The 21,048-nt window shown below is 38.4% G+C and overlaps 1 protein-coding gene across 1 annotated transcript in view; it reads right to left on the reverse strand.

The window, feature by feature from the left end:
* The window catches only part of GLIPR1L2 (GLIPR1 like 2), a gene marked incomplete at its 5' end in the record, with an annotated part of 32,644 nt that extends 11,882 nt beyond the window's left edge, over positions 1-20,762 (reverse strand). The window contains 3 exons of the mRNA XM_081083391.1: positions 7,997-8,100; positions 10,168-10,413; positions 20,529-20,762. Coding sequence (XP_080939517.1) covers positions 7,997-8,100; positions 10,168-10,413; positions 20,529-20,762 — 584 coding nt within the window. The remainder of the gene's footprint in view (positions 1-7,996; positions 8,101-10,167; positions 10,414-20,528) is intronic.
* Positions 20,763-21,048: the final 286 nt, after the last annotated feature.

Below are 21,048 nucleotides of genomic sequence, written 5' to 3' on the forward strand. Positions count from 1 at the left end.
AGTTCACACAAACACTCCATCCATGCTTTTGTTCCGGCCCTCCGGTCCAGTTTAAGAACCCACTGTGGCCCTCGAGTCAAAAAGTTTGCCCACCCCTGCTTTATGTGCAAAGCTATGTTACTTTGTATCACTTTCTGTAAAATTCAGGTGGTCATATCTCCACTTCCACTGCTTGGAACTAAAGGACTAGGGGCCACAGTTAAACACTGACAAAGCTCCTTCGAGGGTGATATTATTTTGTTGTACCATCCTCTAATCATCCCCAAGATACTATCTTCTTTCTGATCATGCCTCCTTCCTCATCTTAGCACCTGATTCACAATCTCCCTTTCAATCAAAATTGTGCCACTGTCTTAGAATTTGGGACCCAGATGATTACAATATGCTTATGGATGATTTGCCTAATAACTTGCTCTCTCTGTTACTGTAATTGGCATTTTTGTAGCCACACTCTGGATCTTGTTATCCCCTAAAACTGCTCCACCTCTGAACTCACAAAATCACAAATTACACTCGCTGACTGCAACCTCCTATCCTTCCAGAGTGCTCACTTATTTACTTGCCCATTAATTTCACTGGCACTGCAAGTCTGTTTTCTCCCTAGCCACCCTGTTGTCTCTTCTCTATTTAGCTTAGCTCTCTGCATATTCTCATATTTGCATGTTCAGCTAAAAACCTGAAACTCTCTTGCACTATTTTCCTTTATAGACACCTGATTAAACCCAAGTCTGGAAAAGAAAAAAAAGGAAGGTATCTTACTGTGTGAATGTTCCATATCTGCTTCAGGGCAACTGGGTGCTGCTGGAGCAAAATCATTAAATGAGGTAAGGAATCTTTCTATGGTTCCCTACTCAGATTCCTCTCTGTTTCCACAATAACTATTTCAAACCTTCCCAATCTTCTTCTTTTTATTTTTTATTATTGTTTAAAGTATTACAAATAGTAGTACATATGTCTCCTTTTTTTCCCATTGACCTTCCCCTGTCCTTCCCTACTGTCCCCCCGACCTGCCCCAGCACATGCCCTCACCCCACCCCCCAGTATCTTGCGTCCATTAGTTGTGCTTATATGCATGCATACATGTCCTTCGGTTGATCTCTTACCTCCCCCTCCCCCCAACTCTCCCCAGCCTTCCCGCTGTAATTTGACAGTCTGTTTGATGCTTCTCTGCCTCTGTACTTATCTTTTTGTTCATCAGGTTATCATGTTCTTTATTATCCATAAATTAGTGAGATCATATAGTATTTTTCTTTCACTGATTGGCTTATTTCACTTAGCATAATGCTCTCCAGCTCCATCCATGCTGCTGCAAATGGTAAGAATTCTGTCTTTTTTTATAGCAGTGTGGTATTCCATTGTGTAGATGTACCATAGTTTTCTAATCCACTCATCTGCTGATGGGCATTTAGGCTGTTTCCAAATCTTAGCTATTGTAAATTGTGCTGCTATTAACATAGGGGTGCATATATCCTTTCTGATTGGTATTTCTGGTTTCTTGGGATATATTCCTAGATGTGGGATCACTGGGGTCAAATGGGAGTTTCATTTTTAGTTTTTTGAGGAAACTCCATATTGTTCTCCACAGTGGCTACATCAGTCTGCATTCCCACCAGCAGTGAAGGAGGCTTCCTTTTTCTCCGCATCCTCGCCAGCACTTGTCATTTGAATTTTTTGATGATAGCCATTCTGACAGCTGTGAGGTGGTACCTCATTGTTGTTTTGATTTGCATTTCTTGGATAAAATTAGTGACTTTGAGCATGTTTTCATATGACTCTTAGCCTTCCTTCTGTCTTCTTTCAAAAAGTGTCTATTTAGGTCCTTTGCCCATTTTATGATTGGATTGTTTATCTTCCTTTTGTTAAGTTGTATGAGTGCTTTGTAAATGTTTGACATTAAACCCTTATTGGAGATACATTGGCAAATATGTTCTCCCATGCAGTGGGCTTTCTTGTTGTTTTGTTGATGGTTTCTTTTGCTGTGCAGGAGCTTTTTTTTTTGATGTAGTCCCATTTGTTTGTTTTCTCCTTAGTCTCTCTTGCCCTAGGATCTGTGTCTGTAAAGATATTGCCACGACATATGTCTGCAATGTTGCTGCCTATGGAGTCTTGTAGGATTTTTATGGTCTCCTGTCTTACATTCAAGTCCTTTAGCCATTTTGAGTTTGTTTTTGTGTATGGTGTAAGTTGGTGATTTAGTTTCATTTTTTTGGCATGTTTCTGACCAAATTTCCCAGCAACATTTATTAAAAAGACTGTTTTGACTCCATTGTATGCTCTTGCCTCCTTTGTCAAATATTAATTGCATACAATGGCTTGGGTCAATTTCTGGGTTCTCTGTTCTGTTCCATTGGTCTATATGTCTGTTCTTGTGCCAGTACCAGGCAGTTTTGAGAACTGTGGTTTGGTATTGTGATCTCTCCAACTTTGTTCTTCTTTCTCAGGATAGCTGTGGCTATTCGGGGTCTTTTTTTATTGCAGATGAATTTTTGGAGAGTTTGTTCTAAATCTTTGAAATATGCCATTGGTATTTTAATAGGTATTGCATTGAATCTATAGATTGCTTTAGGTAGTATGGACATTTTAATGATGTTGATTCCACCAATCCATGAAAGTGGTATGTTCTTCCATTTGTTTATGTCTTCCTCTATCTCTTTTTTCAGTGTACTGTAGTTTTCTGAGTACAGGTCTTTTACCTCCTTAGTTAAGTTTATTACTAGTTGTCTTAATTTTTTGTGTGCAATGGGAAATGGGATTGTTTTTTTCATTTCTCTTTCTGTGATTTCATTATTGGTGTATAAAAAGGCCATAGATTTCTGGGTGTTAATTTTGTATCCTGCCAAATTCATTTATTAGGTCTAGTAGTTTTTTGATGCAGTCTTTGGGGTTTTCTATGTATAATATCAAGTCATCTGCAAATAAGGATAGTTTTACTTCTTCTTTTCTAATTTGAATGCCTTTTATTTCTTCTTCTCCTTTTTTTTATTAATCTTTATTGTTCAGATTATTACAGTAGTTCCTCTTTTTTCCCCCCATAGCTCCCCTCCACCCGGATCCCACCCCACCCCCTGCCCTTACTGCCCCCACTGTCGTCATCCATAGATGTATGATATTTGTCCAGTCTCTTCCCGTACCCCCCACCCCTTCCCCCCCGAGAATTGTCAGTCCACTCCCTTTCTATGCCCCTGATTCTATTATATTCACCAGTTTATTCTGTTCATCAGATTTTTTATTCACTTGATTTTTAGATTCACTGTTGATAGATATGTATTTGTTGTTCATAATTTTTATCTTTGCCCTTTTCTTCTTCTTCCTCTTCATAAAGAATACCTTTCAGCATTTCATATAATACTGGTTTGGTGTTGATAAACTCCTTTAGCTTTTTCTTATCTGTGAAGCTCTTCATCTGACCATCAATTCTGAATGACAGCTTTGCTGGTTAAAGTAATCTTGGATGTAGTAGGTTCTTGCTATTCACCACTTTGAATATTTCTTGTCACTCCCTTCTGGCCTGCATAGTTTCTGTTGAGAAATCAGCTGACAGTCGTATGGGTACTCCCTTGTAGGTAACTGTTTTTCTCTTGCTGCTTTTAAGATTCTCTCTTTGTCTTTCGCTCTTGGCATTTTAATTATGATGTGTCTTGGTGTGGTCCTCTTTGGATTCCTTTTGTTTGGGGTTCTCTGCGATTCCTGGACTTGTAAGTCTATTTCTTTCACCAGGTAGGGGAAGTTTTCTGTCATTATTTCTTCAAATAGGTTTTCAATATCTTGCTCTCTCTCTTCTTCTTCCACCCCCATAATTTGGATGTTAGTACACTTGAAGTTGTCCCAGAGGCTCCTTACACTATCTTCATATTTTTGGATTCTTTTTTCATTTTGTTTTTCCGGTTGGGTGTTTTTTACTTCTTTGTATTTCAAATCTTTGATTTGATTCTTGCGATCCTCTAGTCTGCTGTTGGATCTCTGTAAAATATTCTTTATTTCAGTCAGTGTACGCTTAATTTCTAATTGGTCATTTTTCATATCCTCAAGGGTCTCACTAGATTTATAAGAGTCTTACTAAATTTATCGGTGGTTTCTAGACAATTCTTGGAAAAGCTTATAACCATGTTTTTGAATTCTGTATCCAGTAGTTTGCTTTCCTCCATTTCTGTCATTTGTGACCTGTTTTTTTTGTCTCCTCATTTTGGCTGCTTCCCTGTGTTGATAGAGTGGCTTTGTGTGCTAGGTGTCCTATAGGGCCCAGTGGCTCAGCCTCCCCAATTACCTGAGGTGGACACTCTTGGTGCACCCCTTTGTGGGCTTTGTGCACAGTCTTGTTGTAGTTAAGCCTTGATTGTTGTTGGTATCATTGGGAGGAATTGACTTCGAGGCTAATTGGCTGTGAGAATCAGCTGTGTCTACAGTGGGAGAACTTCTGTGCTGGAGACACATTTAGGGGTAAGACTTGCTTCAGTGGGGCTTTGTTGCTCACTGAGTCTGCCCCCTGAGTGTGTCCCTTATGGATCTGAGGAGTTGTAATCTGGATGGTCCCACTCTGACCACTGGGTACACTGGCTCTTGGCTCTCTAAGGAGGTGCTAATTTAGCCTCTGCCTGAGGCTACCCTGCAGGAGCTACGAAGAGATCTGCAGATTCCTCTTCTGTGTTTGGGGTTTAGAGGTGCCCAGATGAGGCCCAGCTGTGAAGCAATGCAAGCTGCTGTGGGGCCTTGGGCCTTCTTTTGGATGTTCTGGGTCTTTCTGACTCATCTGCAGTTTGTTAGGTAATTTTAGATTGCAAAGTGCCAGGCCTTCATATGCAAAAGCCTCTGTGCACAGCTTGGATGAGGGGGTCTCAGGGGATCAATAGGGTGGAGAAAATAGCTATGGCTGATCCTCAGCCCTGCCCTAAGAGGCCCAGGGTCTCAGTGTCCCGCAGTAATCGCTGTTAGCACCTCTGAGAGAAAGCCGCCCTCAAGTTCTACTGGATGTCAGACAGTTCAGTTTCTCCTTGTATGAGTCTGAGTCCCCAGAGACTCGCTCGGAACTTGAGTTCACAGCAGTCGGGAGCTTGTGTCTCCCTCCTAATTGGAAAAGACAACCGTGTCCTCAGTTGCCAGCCCTTTCGTGTGCCTCCGTACCTCTGCACTTTACTTCTGCACCTCCTCTGAGTCTCAGTATGCTTTTCTCTTTCCTTTTAGTTGTAGAATTTCCACTCAGCCAGCCTTCCTGTGGTTCTGGGTGATGTCTGTTTTGACTTTTAGTTGTAGTTTTGAAGTGGTTGTGCGAGGCAGCAATTTCAGGTGTTTATCTATGCCACCATCTTGGTTTCTCCAAAAACCTTTTATTTCTTCTTGTCTGATCACTATGGCTAGTACTATATCGAACATGGATGGTGAAAGTGGGCATCCTGTCTTGTTCCTGTTCTTAGGGGAAATGGGTTTAGTTTTTGCTCATTGAGTATGATGTTAGCTGTAGGTTTGTCATATAGGGCTTTTATTATGTTGAGGTATGATCCCTCTATTCCCACTTTGCTGAGAGTTTTTAATCAAGAAACAGTGTTAAATTTTGTCAAATGCTTTTCCTGCATCAATTGATATGATTATGTGATTTTTGTCTCTCAGTTAGTTTATGTGATGTATCACATTTATTGATTTGCAGATATTGTACCATCCTTGCATCCCTGGAATAAATCCCACTTGGTCATGGTGTATGATCTTTCTAATGTATTGCTGAATTTGATTTGCTAGAATTTTGTTGAGGATTTTAGCATCTATGGTCATCTGTGGTTCTCTTTTTTGTGGTGTCTTTATCTGGTTTTGGGATGAGGGTAATGCTGGCTTCATAGAAAGAGCTTGGAAGTGTACTTTCCTCTTGAATTTTTTGGAATAGTCTTAGGAGGATGGGTGTTAGTTCTTCTTTGAATGCTTGGTAAACTCCCCTGTAAAGCCGTCTGGACCAGGGTTTTGTTTGCTGAAAGATTTTTGATCGCTGTTTCAATTTCTTCAGTAGTTATCGGCCTATTCAGGTTTTTTTATTCTTCTTGGTTGAGTTTTGGGAGCTTGTATTTTTCTAAGAACATGTACATTTCATCTAGGTTGTCCATTTTGTTGGAATAGAATTGTTCATAGTATTTTTCCATAATCGTTTGTATTTCTGTGGGATCAGTTGTTACTTCACCTCTTTCATTTCTGATTTTATTTGGGTCCTCTCTCTGTGTTTCTTGGTGAGCCTGGCTAGAGGTTCATCAATCTTGTTTATCCTTTCAAAGAACCAGCTCTTGGTTTTGTTGATCTTTTGTATTGTTTTTTTTTTGGTCTCTGTCATTTATCTCCACTCTGATCTTTATTATTTCCTTCCTTCTGCTTATGCTGGGCTTTTCTTGTTGCTCTCTTTCTAACTCTTTGAATTGTATGGTTAATTTATTACCATTGTTTCTTGTTTTTTGAGGTAGGCCTGTAGAACTATGAATGTCCCTCTCTGGACTGCTTTCACTGTGTCCCATAGATTTTGGATTGTTATGTTTTCATTGTCATTTGTTGCCATGATGCTTTTTATTTCTTCTTTGATCTCTTTGGTAACCCAGTCATTGCTTATTAGTGTGCTATTTAGCCTCCAGGTGTTTGATTGTTTTTGTTTTTATTGTCGTTGATTTCTAGTGTTATGCTACCCAATCTTCTAAACTCCATCTTTGAAGTCTTATTCTCAGGACATCCTCTGCCTTACTTCACAGAGAAACATAATGTACTTTAGATTGCAGCTTGAGATTTTTTTTTGTCACTAAATGTGCCAAATATACCCACCCCATCTTTCCTTATTTTTTTTTTAATAAAATTAAAGTACTGCTTCTCCATCTTTCTACGGTTAAGCTCTTGTATGTCTTTATTCTTTGTAAAGAATTACTTTTATTCTATATTACATACTATATTACATACTTCATGTCAACATTTAAATATACTCACATCATTCCCATTTTAAAAACAAAAGAAAAAACAGTCTTTGATTAATTACAACCTGGCATCGCTTCACTCCACATAAATGGCTCTTCCTATGTTTATCAATGAAGTTATCTTTAAATCTGATATTTTTAAATCTTTATCTTGCTTGACCTCTTAGAATTTGAAATTTCATACACTGGGCCACTAGTTGAATAATAAATTACCACAAGTGTGGTGACATAAACTATCACCCATTTATTATCAAACAGTTCTATAGGCTATAATCCCAGGTATAGTGTAGTTAGATTCTTTGCAGAGGGTGTCAAAGGCCAAATTCAGGGTGTTGACTGAGTTCTTATCCAGAGGCTCTGTATGAGAAGCTCCTGAATGAATGAAAAATTTTCAGGCCAGCAGGGGGGCAGTTAGGGGCAATCAGGCCTGCAGGCAGGCAGAGGCAGTTAGGAGTGATCAGGCAGGCAGGAAGAGGTGTTAGGGGCGATCAGGCAGGCAGGCATGCAGTGTGGTTAGGGGCATCAGGCAGGCAGGCAGGTGAGTGGTTAGGAGCCAGTGGTCCAGAATTGCAAGAGGGATGTCCATCTGCTGGTTTAGGCCTGATCCTAAACCAGCAGTTGGACATCTCCCAAAGGGTTCCAGATTGGACAGGGTGCAGGCCAGGCTGAGAGACCATTCCTTCCGCCCCCTATGCATGAATTTCATGCACTAGGCCTCTAGTTTTAATATAAATTCTGTAACATCTTACATTTATTTTTCATAGTTCAAAAAGACATTTATGAGAATACTAGTAGCCCGATGCACAAAATTTGTGCAAGAGTAGATCTTCCTTCCCCCCCAATGACGGCACCGCTTCCCTCCAACCTCCGGCATGCAGTTGGGACCTGGGCTTCCCTCGTAGCCCTGGCTTTGTCCAGACGGTCGTCCAGAAGGACGCCCGGAAGGACATCCTGTCTAATTAGCATATTACACTTTTATTATTATAGATATTGGAAGTTAGGAAAACTTAAGTTGAAAAATTCTCAATTTATTTATTTTTATATTCTATTTTAAATTTGAAGTAACTTACCCTGGTGCATAGTTGCATATGAAAAGTGCTGCATATTTAATACGTCCAACTTCTGAACATGGAGTAACAGCACAACCAACTTTGTAAGACTTGTCCCAAACAAGCTAAAATGAAATTTTCAAGAAAAACATGAAATTTAATTCTAAACAATTATTCTGCCATATTGTAAACAATAATATATTCAATATACATAGAACCTTTAACTAAATAATTTAAAAAATATGAACTATGAATTAGCATGGTTTTAGGGTAGCATTTGCAACACTGTAGTTAGAGAAATACTTTAATAAATTCTACCAGTAAGTATTCTTAGGATAAAAAGTTTGAGAACCACTGATACAGAATAATGCTTTCGAGCCAAAGAAAGATCCACCAGCTGAATCAATTTTCATCCTCTTATTGAACCTGAGTTCTAGGTTATTGGAAGAGAGGAAGAGGAAAAGAGAGGAGAGAGATTTTTGAAAGAATAAAAGTTGTAAACAGAAGGGAGAAAAAGAGAGACACTAAGATTAGAGAAAGGGAAAAAAGTGATAAAAGAGTAGAGAGTAATTAAATGCTATTGTCATTTTTCTTTTGTTGAAGAAATTCCATTATAAAAAGATTTTGGGCCTTTCATTTAAAAAAATGAATAAAGGAGCTTGCTCTTATAAAAGGAAAAGCTGGTATTAAATAGGAATAAAAATATGAGCATAGTTCAAGATACTCCAGAAATTCTCTGTAATGCTTTAATATTTCTAATACTTTCAAGTGACAAAATAAAGTACTTGTTTTGTTCTGTTAATCTCTGTGGGAGGGAGGGGAACCATTTTTGTTTCTTTTTATCCCAAGCCTTAGTGGTTTTAAAAGCATGTTTAGTAAAGAAATAGAGTGATGCATAAAAAGAATAGAGGATGGAGTGACTGCAACGGTTAAATTAGAGTTAGTCAGATTAAATGCAGGAAACAGAAATGTCTAAGATACTAGAATTAAAAAGTACAAAATATAGAGGAGTAGGTCAGGGAGTAGAATTTACTAGTTTACTGAAAGTATGAAGTTATATTAAGACTAGCTTTGATACAAATAAGATAATGGAGAACCACTATAACTTTCTAGAAGAAGAATAAACAGATCAAACATTTTTTGAAAGATTTATTTGATGAATGAGAAAGACATGAGTTCAACATGAAAAAAATTCCAAGATTTTAAGTTGTATATAAAACATGACATCAGTTTATTTGATAGAAAAATAATCATTTTTATTTTATTTATTTTTGTTAATCCTCACATGAGGATATTTTTCCATTGGTTTTTCAGAGAGAGTAGACAGGAGGGGAAGAGACAGAGAGGGAGAAACATAAATGTGAAAGAGACACATCGATTGGTTGCCTACTGGGGCCAGGGATAGAGCCTGCAATCGAGGTATGTGCCCTTGCTTGGAATCAAACTCTCGACCCTTCAGTCCTCGGACTAACATTCTAACCACTGAGAAAAACTGGTTAGGGAAAAAAAAAATCATATTTTACATAAGCTTGGAAGTTTATTTAATAAATTATTGATCCCTGATACAAATATTTATTGAAGACCTAAATAATGTCATGTTGTTGTGTTGAGAATAAACAGATGAGAATGTCCCTGCCTTTAGTGTAGTATCACATATAAATAATTATTAAACAATGTGATATATGAAATAATAAATATATGTATAGGAAATAAGTAGTTCAGTATTTTGAGGGGATAAAGTGTAAGATAGATAATTAGACATGAGGTAGGAAAACAATACTGTTAATTTGCATTTAAAAAGTTTTAACCAATTAGTTATGTAGTGATATGTGTACTGATCTGTGCAAAAAATATCATCTTACACTTATGTTTATAGTCAATAGTTTAGAAATAATTTTTATTTTCTGGTTTCTTACTTCCTTGTCCAGTGTACATTATTTTTAGAAAAGTACCTTTCATATTTGGGTATGGAGGTTAAATTTCCTACATTTAAAATAATGTTTTAATTGTATGGTTCAAATAATAGAGAGAATTACAAACATTTTGAAGATCTAGGACTGATAAGAACTTTGATTCTATTAGACTTAATAATTTACCATTTGTATTTACTTATAAAATTTAAACAATCAATAAAAACTTGATAGTAACGCTATTAAGGAATCTATTGAATTAATAATACGAAAATTAGATACCTGCATATATTTAGAACAGTCACCAGAGCAAGTGCCATTTCCAAAATGGTACCTTTCCTTCTCTGCATACCAACTTCTGATAGCAATACTTGCAGTAAATTCATTTTCAAGGCCGACCCACATATTTTCACCAATACCATTAAATTTAGGATGGGCCATTTTTATTTCTTCTAAATGAGTATTACGCTCAAACACACATTTTTTTCCCCATGCTCTAGCAGTCCGTGACAAAGCTACGTCCCAAGTCTGAAAAAAATGCAAAAAGCAAAGAAAACAAAATAATTGATGAGTTTGAGTTCTCATAGTAAGATTTAAGGAAAACATTCCTAACTTTATGCTTAAGGGTTTTATTTGTGGAATTTCTATAGGGAACTTTTTTAAGATAATCATAAATGAAACAACTATTTCCTGGTACAAAGGACTATGCATATATTAGTAATTAAAAAGTCAGATTGTTAGATGATGCAAACGATTATGATACTCTTACACAGAGTCTGTTCAGAAGTGTATAATACTCATGTAGTCTCTTCAGAACATATATTTTTTATTTTTTCAGAATATATATTTTTATCTCATGCCTTTTATTCATAGTAATACAATAATCTATATATATAAAAGTCCAAGTGACCGTTACGACTGGACAACCGTCTGGTAGTCATGATGTGCACTGACCACCAGGGAGCAGACACTCAACGCAGGAGCTGCCCCCTGGTGGTCAGTGCGTTCCCACAGCAAACCTCCTATGGCTAGCCAACTCCCTTGGTTCCTCCCCCTGGCCTGCCAGCCTGATGGGTCCCAATTGGGACTGGGCAAGACAGCCCTGATTGGCCCTGATCGACAGCCAGGCTGAGGGACCCCACCTGTGCATGAATTCATGCACCAGGCCTCTAGTATAAAATACTCATTTAAGAACTATTTATTGAGCACTAATTTTATGCAAAATATTGTGTTTTGAGGAAATAAAGTCTTACGATATTTCCAAAAATATGAGAAAATTTCACAAGATGCTGCTCCCTGGCCAGCTATCTAGAAATATCCAAAAATGTGTACTTTTGTTATTATTTAGAGCCTCATTAAGTTCATTGTTAAGGATAAGAACAAACACAATACATAAAGAAAAATCAACAAAATAGTTGTCAAACCAAAATGCTAAGTACATATGTCTCAGTGTATCTGAAAGTAAGCATTTCTGAAAACTAAGAATTTTTTAGGGTTTTCTCAGTTAATTTCATAGATTATACATATATGTAATATAAAATATGTCATAAAAAATAAACAAATCAGGCTTTTAGATTACCCCCCAACTACTTCGCTCCCCAAAGCTCATTATTGTTTAAAAAATTGCTTTGTATACATTTCTCTACACACACACACATATTCATATATAAGATAAAAGGGGTATTTTAAATGCATATTTTGTGATTTTTTCCCTTGCACTGTTGTAATAATTCCATACATAATATTATTGGCCTGTAATTTGTAGTTGTCACTTAGAGAGATTGTTCCATATTAACTCAAGTAGATCTACCTAACTTTTGCAATCTCTCCATAGTATTCTATATACTATAGTATTCTATAGCACATAATAAATGTTGCCATTCCACTATTAGGGGGTGTGCAGAAGGCAGCTGATCAATGATTCTCTCTCATCATTGATGTTTCTCTCTCCCTTTCCCTTCCTCTTTGAAATCAATAAAAAATACTTTTAACAACAAACAATAATGCCTGGTACATAGTAAACATGTGATGTATGAACAATATACAAAATAAGGCAGTAAAAAGATGATCCATGAAACATTGTTTGCAAATGAGAAACAATCTAAAAGATTAGGATGAGTGACAGAAGCATAATGACCTCAGGGTACATCCAAGTTGTTGTAAATGGCAGGATTTCCTTCTTTATCATGGATGACTAATATTCTATTGTATATATACACAACACCTTCTTTATCCATTCATCCAATGATGGACACTTAGATTGTTTCCCTATCTTGACTATTGTAAATAATACTTAAATGAGCATGGCATTACAGTATTCTCTTTGAAATCCTGTTTTCATTTCCTTTGTATATATACCCAGAAGTGGAATTGCTGGATCATATGGCAGCTCTATTTTTAGTTATTGAGGAACTGCCATACTGTTATGGCTTTGCTTCAATTATACTTCTGTCACTCATCTGAATTCTTTCTCTCAAGCTGACTGGAGCTGAGCCCTCTCTGACTCAGCCAGATCTCCAGTAACAAAAGGGGAAAAGCTTCATTATATATGGCAATGATTGCTTGGCTATGTCCTGAAAAGCACAGGAAACAAGATACAAAATAGATAAATTAGACTTTATCAGATTTATAAACTTTTGCGAGTCAAAGGATACTACCAACACAATGAAAAGGAAACCTATGCAATGAGAGAAAACATTTACAAATCATATATTTGATAAGGGGTTACTATCAAATATAGTAATTTCCTATTTATTTATCTTGTTTTATTTTTAAACAAGAATATATAAAGAATTTCTTCAACTCAACTAACAACAACAAGCCTGATCAAAAATTGAACAAAGGACTTGAATGGACATTTCTCCAAAGAAGACATACAAATGTCTAATAAGTTCAACATAACTATACATTAGGGAAATGCAAATCAAAACCATAATGATGCCTATTAAAATGGATATCTATACTACTAAAAGGTAATATGCTAATTAGACCAGACATCCTTCTGGACGTCCTTCCAGACAAAGCCACAGTGGCAGGGGCCGAGGCAGAGGTGGTTAGGGGTAACCAGGCCGGCAGGGGAGAGCAGTTAGAGGCAACCAGGCCAGCAGGGGAGGGCAGTTAGGGGTGAACAGTCAGCAGGTAGAGTGGTTAACGGCGATCAGGTAGTCAGGCAAGTAAGCAGTTAGGAGCCGGCAGTCCCAGATTGTGGAATCAGGCCTAAATTGGCCATTGGACATCCCCTGAGGGGTCCTGGAATGGAGAGGATGCAGGCTGGGCTGAGGGACCCCTCACCCCATGCATGAATTTCATGCACTCAGCCTCTAGTACATATATAAAATCCAGAAACTAACAAGTGTTGGCAAGAATGTGGAGAAATTACGACCCTTGTGTATTGTTGGTGGGAATGTGAAATGGTGCAGCCACTATGGGAAACAGAATGGCAGTTCTTAAAAAAAAATTAAACATAGAGCCCTGGCTGGTGTGGCTCATTTGGTTAAGTGTCATCCCATGCACTGAGAGGTGGCCAGTTCAATTCCTAGTTGGGACACATGCTTAGGTTTGGGGCTCAATCCCCAGTAGGGGGTGTTTTTGAGGCAGCTGATGGATGTTTCTCTCTCCCTCTCCCTTTCTCTCTCTCTAAAATCAATAAAAACATATTTTCAAAAGATACACAGAATTTCCATATGTTCCAGCAATCCCAGTTCTGGGTATTGCCAATAGAGGTGAAAGCAGGGAATTGAACACATATTTGTACACACACCCATTTTCATAGCATTATTCACAATAGCCACTGGTGAAAGCAACCAGAATGTACATTGACAGATGAATGGATAAACAAACTGTGATATAAATATACAAAGTAAAATATTTAGCCTTAAAAAGATGGAAATTCTGACACATGCTACAACATGAATGAACCTTGAAAATATGCTAAATAAAATAAGCCAGTCACAGTGAGAAATACTGTATGATTTCTATATGAAGTATTTTGCATAGTTAAATTCATAGAGACAGAAAGCAGAATAGTTGTAGCCAGAAACTGGGAGAAGCAGGAAATGGCTTAATGAGTACAGAGTTTCAACTGGGGAAGATGAATGCTAGTGATGGTTGCACAACAATGTGAATGAACTTAATGCCACAGAACTGTACAATAAAAGATGGTTAAAATGTTAAATTCTATGTCATGGTTATTTTACAATAAAAGAACTAAATTTTTTAGTTTAATGACAAAGTAGAAGACAAATACCAGATGACAACAACATCATGGACACAGGCAAGGGATTTAGAATTTGTGTTGTAAGATCTTTTTAATATTTGGAAGGAAGTTATAGATGTTAACTTTGGATTTTGTAAACTTATATATATTTTAAAACGTTAAGAATGACCAATAAAAAAAAAAAAAGAAAGTGTGATTTCTAAACCTATGAAGGAAAAGTTCTAAGGAGACCATATTACTACAATAAAATATTCTATTTACAGTTAATATTTCCATCCTAGCAAAATCTATGGAAAAATACACATGAACTTTTAGAAAGAGGAGAAGAGTGAAAATTAAGGTTGGGACTTTAAACTGTATCCAATACAATATTACTATTAAAATAATCATATATTAAGATATACATTGCTGGTACACAAGTGCCTGCTACATTATTCTCTATATTTTTCTTTATGTTTTAAATTAATATTTAAGGTTTAGAAATACAAACCCTATAAAAATTGCATTATATGTTTATTAATTATGAGAAGGAAGGCTAATCATCTAACTTGTAAAAAACCAGAATTAGCCTGGCCAGCATGGCTCAGTGGCTGAGCATCAACCTATAAACCAGGCTATCATGGTACAATTCCCGGTCAGGGCACATGCCTGAGTTGTGGGCTCAATCTCCAGTGTCCCCATGAAGGAGGCAGCCAATCAATGATTCTCTTTCATCATTGATGTTTCTATAACTCTCTCCCTCTCCCTTCCTCTCTGAAATAAAAACAACAACAACAACAAAACACAACAAAAATGCCCTAGCTGGTTTGGCTCAGTGGATAGAGCATCAACCTGCATACTAAAAGGATCCCAGGTTTGACTCCAGTCAAGGGCACATGCCCAAGTTGCAGGCTTGATCCCCAGTGGGGTGCATGCAGGAGGCAGCCGATCAATGTTTCTCTCTCATTATTGATGTTTCTATCTCTTCCTTTTCCTTTCTCTCTGAAATCAATAATTATATATATATATGTATATATATATATATACATATATATATATATTAAAAAGTAATAATAAATGGGAGTGCATAGCTAAAACTTTCAAAGATCCCCAAATTCTATGATTAAATTCAAAACATAAAAATTGGCTTGGAAATAATTATATTCAGCAACAGATTAAATTCTAATGTATTTTTATAAAAATATATAAATATAAGAGGAAACACCAAAAATACAAAAGGTAAAGAAAATGAACAAAAAAGAACTAAAATATGATCACTCAAATTAGCATTTAAAAATTAACATTAATATGAAGTACCATTGTATAATTTATCAGTTTAGCAAGTGACTGACAATGCCCAAGCCAGTGCGGATGTGGTGAAAGCAGAACATTTATACACTGCTGGTATTTGCTTAATTTGTCACAACCATTTAAACTAGCAATTGCTATGTGTCATATAAATTAAAAATATTACATCCATTATTTATGCCATATTTTTGAATTTGTCCAAAGGAACCAATCCAGAAGGAAGAAAAGACTCAAGTCTAGGGAGATCGTCTTTAACACTAGAAAGACTGAAATTTAGTATATACCTATATTGCCCAAAGGCAGTCGAAATGACTGCATTGTGAAAGAATAATATCGGAGCACTCTTCACTTATATTCCTTAGCTTTTCCAATAACTCACTTCTATTCGACATTTCTTTCATGAATTTAGGCACAAAAGAAATAAAATAAACAACTTATTAGAACAAGTATCACTGCATAAAGATTCGAATAACAAGTACTAGTTTAGCTTATTGAGCAACTGCAACTTATCAAGTATCGACAATTTATCATGTACTTGTATGTTATCATGTGACGGTAATCGAAAAAAAAATGAAAACTGTTATTTCAATACAGAGCCGAACTGGTCATATAAGAAATTTACTCAATTCAATAATAAGAGTCATTTGATTATTTAAAATTTCCCAAGCAGTCAAAATGACTGCTTTTGGGCAATATAGGTATAACACATATATATATATACCGGAAATGAAGGAGGGGGAGGTAACTACAATTATTAATAAACGCATTTATATGTTGTACAAAAAGTCACAACATTCTAAGACATTGTGTCCTTATATACATAATTGTTTTTCTAATTGAAATTAAAAAGCAGTCAAAATGACTTCCTTGGGCAATCTAGTGTTAAAATACATTATAATGTAAATTGGAAGCTTCTAATTGCCTCATAAGAGACTAGTTATTTCAATACATTTTAGTCTTTTTTTTTCTTTTCTTATTGACTTTTAGAGAGAGAAGAAGGGAGAGGGAGAGAGAGAGAGAAACATTGATGTGAGAGCACATCAATCTGCTGCCTCCTGCCCACTTTCTCCCAGGAACCAAGCCAGCAACCTTTCCATGCTCCAGATGAAGCCCAACAGAGTTTCACTGGCCAAGGCCATTTTAGTCATTTTTAATGACAACAAGGGAAGAGTTGATACATTAAATAGAAATGGGGAAGGGGAGGGAATGGGAAAGAAGCAAGAAAAAACATTTAAAGGAATGAAAAATAAGGGTTGAACTAGGGTAGGGGTGGGGAACTTCTGACCTGAAGGCTGTATAAGGCCTGAGAAATCTTTTGGTCTGACCCTGCCAAAGCTACCACAGGTGGGACTCGAAATTCAATAAATCTAGGAGCTTTTTTTCATAGCAACCTAAACGTATATTAAGTGAATCATAATAATAATGTAAATTTTGAGGGAGAAGCAAGGAATGACCATTACAGGATCGATAGGACACATATGATGAGTAAATGACAGGACAGACCTGTATGCTTCTTGCCAGCTGACCGTGGCCCATATGCCTGTATTGTGGTGACTCAGAGGACAGTTAGTGCCGGGCTGGCTGAGTGTGTACACGCTGGGAAAGTGTTAACACGCTGTGGTGAAGCTATAGCGATCCGGTGATGATGGACCAGATGCAATGAGATAATTCCTAGGGATGTTGATGACTTTGCCTCCAATGACTGACAACGATGTTGTTGACTTTTTGTTGACACAGATGATAAATCCAATCCAACCTTTATCCACACATCCATGATCAACAATCCTTGTAAAAACTGATCTCAGATGAAGATTAAAGAAATAACAATACACTGAAAAGACCTCAAGAGTCAATGATACGAACGTTGGATATGTTCCAAATCCAAGATACAGGATTAGAACAGCGATCAAAGCAAAATGATTGCAGTACGGCAACACCCTGGATAGTTAATAAAACTTAAGTGGGGTGACATCCTACAGGTGGTGACTACAAAAAAGAGAAAACTTGATGTGCAGTGTCGATCTTTTTAAGAGAAATGGACAAATGATTTTTTTTTGGTTAATCCTCACCTGAGGATATTTTTCCTTTTTTTTTTTCTTTTTTTAAGAGAGTAGAAGGGAGGGGGACAGATACACAGAGACACCTCAATTGTTTGCTTCCCACACATGCCCTGATGAGGGCTAGGGATTGAGCCTGCAACCGAGGTATGTACCCCTTGACAGGAATCAAAGCTGGGACCCTTCCGTTCATGGGCTGACACTCTATCCACTGAGCCAAACCGGCTAGGACCAAATGATTATTTTTTTGTTGAAGTCAAAGACGAACCTATGTGCCCAGTTTGTGGTGATGTGCTGGCAATAATGAAAAAAGTCAACCTGGATTGTCATTATAGCTCAAAACATGCTGAACTCAATGAATTGAGAGGCCAAATGTGTCAGGATAAAATCAATATTCTTCGGTGGAGTTTAGAATCACAACAATCTGCTTTTACTTAAGCCTCCTTATGACAGTGACAATGTTATTCAGATGAATTATGTAGTGAGGGAGCAAGTCGAAAAGAAGCTGAGGCCTCATGTGAGGGAGAGTCTGTGAAAGAGGTCATGGTGGCAGCTACAGAACTGTTAGCACCAGACAAATTAAAATTGTTTCAGAGTGTTAGTTTGTCTCAGAGAACCGCCTCCGATGGGATTACTGACAGCAGAAGGTATTGAAAAAACACTGAAGGATTTCCAATTTTTCTCTCTGGCTTGTGACAAGAAGACATAACAAATACTGCCCATTTGGCCATTTTCATTCATGGGATAACTGCAGAGCTTGACACACGAGAGGAACTGCTGTCCCTGGAAGCCATGCATGGCACTACAAGGGGTGAGCAACTTGAGAGGCTTGTTTTAACAATGAAAAAATTCGAGCTAATGTTTGAAAAGTGGCCTTACTACTAACAGAGCTACAGCCATGACTGGCTCACAAAAAGGGTTAATTGCATTTGTCAAGAAAGAACAGAATCATTTCAGTCTCGATCCAAGCGATTTAATTATATGCCACTGCACTGTATACTAAGAGAGTCTCTGTGCAAAGTCATTGAGGCTCAACAACGTGATGTCAAGAGTAGTGTCATGTGTACATTTTGTCAAAAGCAGAGGGTTTAATAGCGGCCAGGTTAAGGAGTTACTGAATGACCCTGACTGAGTACAATGATCTCGTTTATCGCTGTGAAGTGTGGTGGCTGAGTCGCAGGAACATGCTATGAGGTTTTATGAACTACAGGATGAAGTCAAGCAGCTCATGGAGATGAAGGGAAAACCTGTCTGGGAACTCAATGGTGGCAAGTGGCTGTGTGATCGCGTCCCTGGTGGATGTTACCAAGTACCTCTCAGGGCTGAATGTCAAGCTGCCGGGCCCCAACCAGCTTCTCAACTCCCTGCTTTCAAACGTGAAATCATTTGAAGCTAAATTAAGGCTTTTGGAAAGTGCAGCTCGAAAGGAGCAACACGGTGCATTTCCCCACTCTGGGAGGACAAAAGCCTTCTACGACACTTGAATATGCTGGCGAATGTGGGGAACTCTGAGGCCATTTAATGAAAGATTCAAGGCCATGAAAAGAAAACCAATGGAACTGAACATCTTTGCTACATCGGTTCAATGTGGAACCCGCTGACGTGCATGACAACCTACAACACGAAACCATTCAGCTGCCAAGCGACGATGAGCTGAAAGCCAAGTACAACCACCTCCCCCACTGCTTGCGTTCTATACACGCTCCATAAGCAACGGTGGCTTTCCCACTCTGAGGAGCCATGCACTGAAATACGCATCTGTGTTTGGAACAACGTTCTGCTGGGAGCAGTTCTTTTCAAAACTTAGCATCGCAGAGTCACCTGCGCTCCAGACAGACCGAGGCAAACCTGGAAAAGCGGTTCGACATCAATACCAGCTAACTACAGTGATGCGAACCTTCTGAGCTCGGCGTGTCAGCATTTTGAAAAACCCTAACTTAACTCTGGTGCCGTGTCACATATAGAAATATTTTGATATTTGCAACCATAGTAAAACAGAGATTTATATTTTTGATACTTATTTTATATATTTAATTGCCATTTAACAAAGAAAAATCAACAACAAAAAATGAGTTCGCGTGTCACCTCTGACATGCGTGTCATAGGTTCGCCATCACTGAGCTAACATCACAAGCCTCACTAAAGAGAAGCAGGTCTAGCCAACAGACCAGGAGTTAATTACATGTTTGACCAAATAGAGCAGGCTCATTTTTAAGTTTCTAATGTTGTAGGGCCTACCAGAGATGTTACAAATATCAACCGGTCCCTGGCAGAAAGAAGGGTAAGGTGACTGAGACGTCCCCTTGGGTGGATACCAGAGAAAACACATCTCACAATAATGACGGTAAGCGGTATTTGAAAAAAAAAAAAAAATTGATGTAAAAAATCCTTGATGAAAAAAAAAATCACTATTTTAAATAAAAACAAGATCTGGCTTTTCATTTGCATCATCCTGAGAGTGCCTCACTAGCCTCGTCCTAACTCAGAGGTTCTCAGCCTTCTGGCCCTTTAAATACAGTTCCTCATGTTGTGACCCAACCATAAAATTATTTTCGTTGCTACTTCATAAGTGTAATGTCGCTACTATTATGAAACGTAATGTAAATATCTGATATGCAGGATGGTCTTAGGCGACCCCTGTGAAAGGGTCGTTCGACCGCCAAAGGGGTCGCGACCCACAGGTTGAGAACCGCTGCGCCTGATTGAAGACAAGGGTCCTGTTGTTTAAATTGATAGTCTCCATCGATGTTTTTGCAGATTTTTAAATAAAAAAAATAAATGAAATGCGCTGAACCGTCATTTCTTCGAATGGAAACCTGAAATTGTACACCTCCGATGAGTGCCTCTACTCACCCTAGTCCCAGCCCTATGTACAATCTTGGTAACAAATGTGTTAAGAAGACGGTGGTTTGTATTTCTTCAGTGCATAAACGTTACGCACATATATTTTTAAGCCCAAACGGAAAGTGCGGCTCCCTACAATCCTTAACCCTCCGAGCAACGGCCCAGACTTTGCGAGGCCCCGGGGTGCGTGGTCAGGACAAGGGTTGTCAGAGGTTCAGGCAACCGCCTCGGGGCCTCACCATGAAGCGCAAGTTAGCCCCTGAGGGCCTGACCTTGCCTCGGAGTTCATTGTGGAGGTTCACGTACTCATTGATAAAGTTCACGTCCTCTTCGTGCGGCAGTAAACCCGCGCACAAGCCGGACGTCAGCAGTAGCAGCCAGAGCTCACAGAGCCACAGCGTCAAACCGGCCCCTCGCGTCAGGGGGAGCCACGGGACGTACCAGTCCTGTGCAAAGGGCCTCGGCGCCTCCATGGTCCACCGGCCGGCCGCGGACCGGCCAGTGCGCATGCGCTGGCCCGCCCCATGACCTGCCAATCCAGCTGGCCACGCGGACAAGGTTGGCCCCGCCCCACAGACACGGTTGGCCCCGCCCCTTGAGGGGAAGCCCTGCCCGTGTGAATGGTCCAATTGCCGAATAATTAAAATGCCTGAGAAACCTTCTAATTATGCCAGGGTAATCATTCTTCTGTGATATTGATGAAAATTATCCCCCCACCCCCCATGCTTACCTGTTGACCATGGAATTTAATGCAGAACA

This window comes from Myotis nattereri (assembly GCF_964212035.1).
Source record: "Myotis nattereri genome assembly, chromosome: 2".
NCBI classification, from domain to species: domain Eukaryota; kingdom Metazoa; phylum Chordata; class Mammalia; order Chiroptera; family Vespertilionidae; genus Myotis; species Myotis nattereri.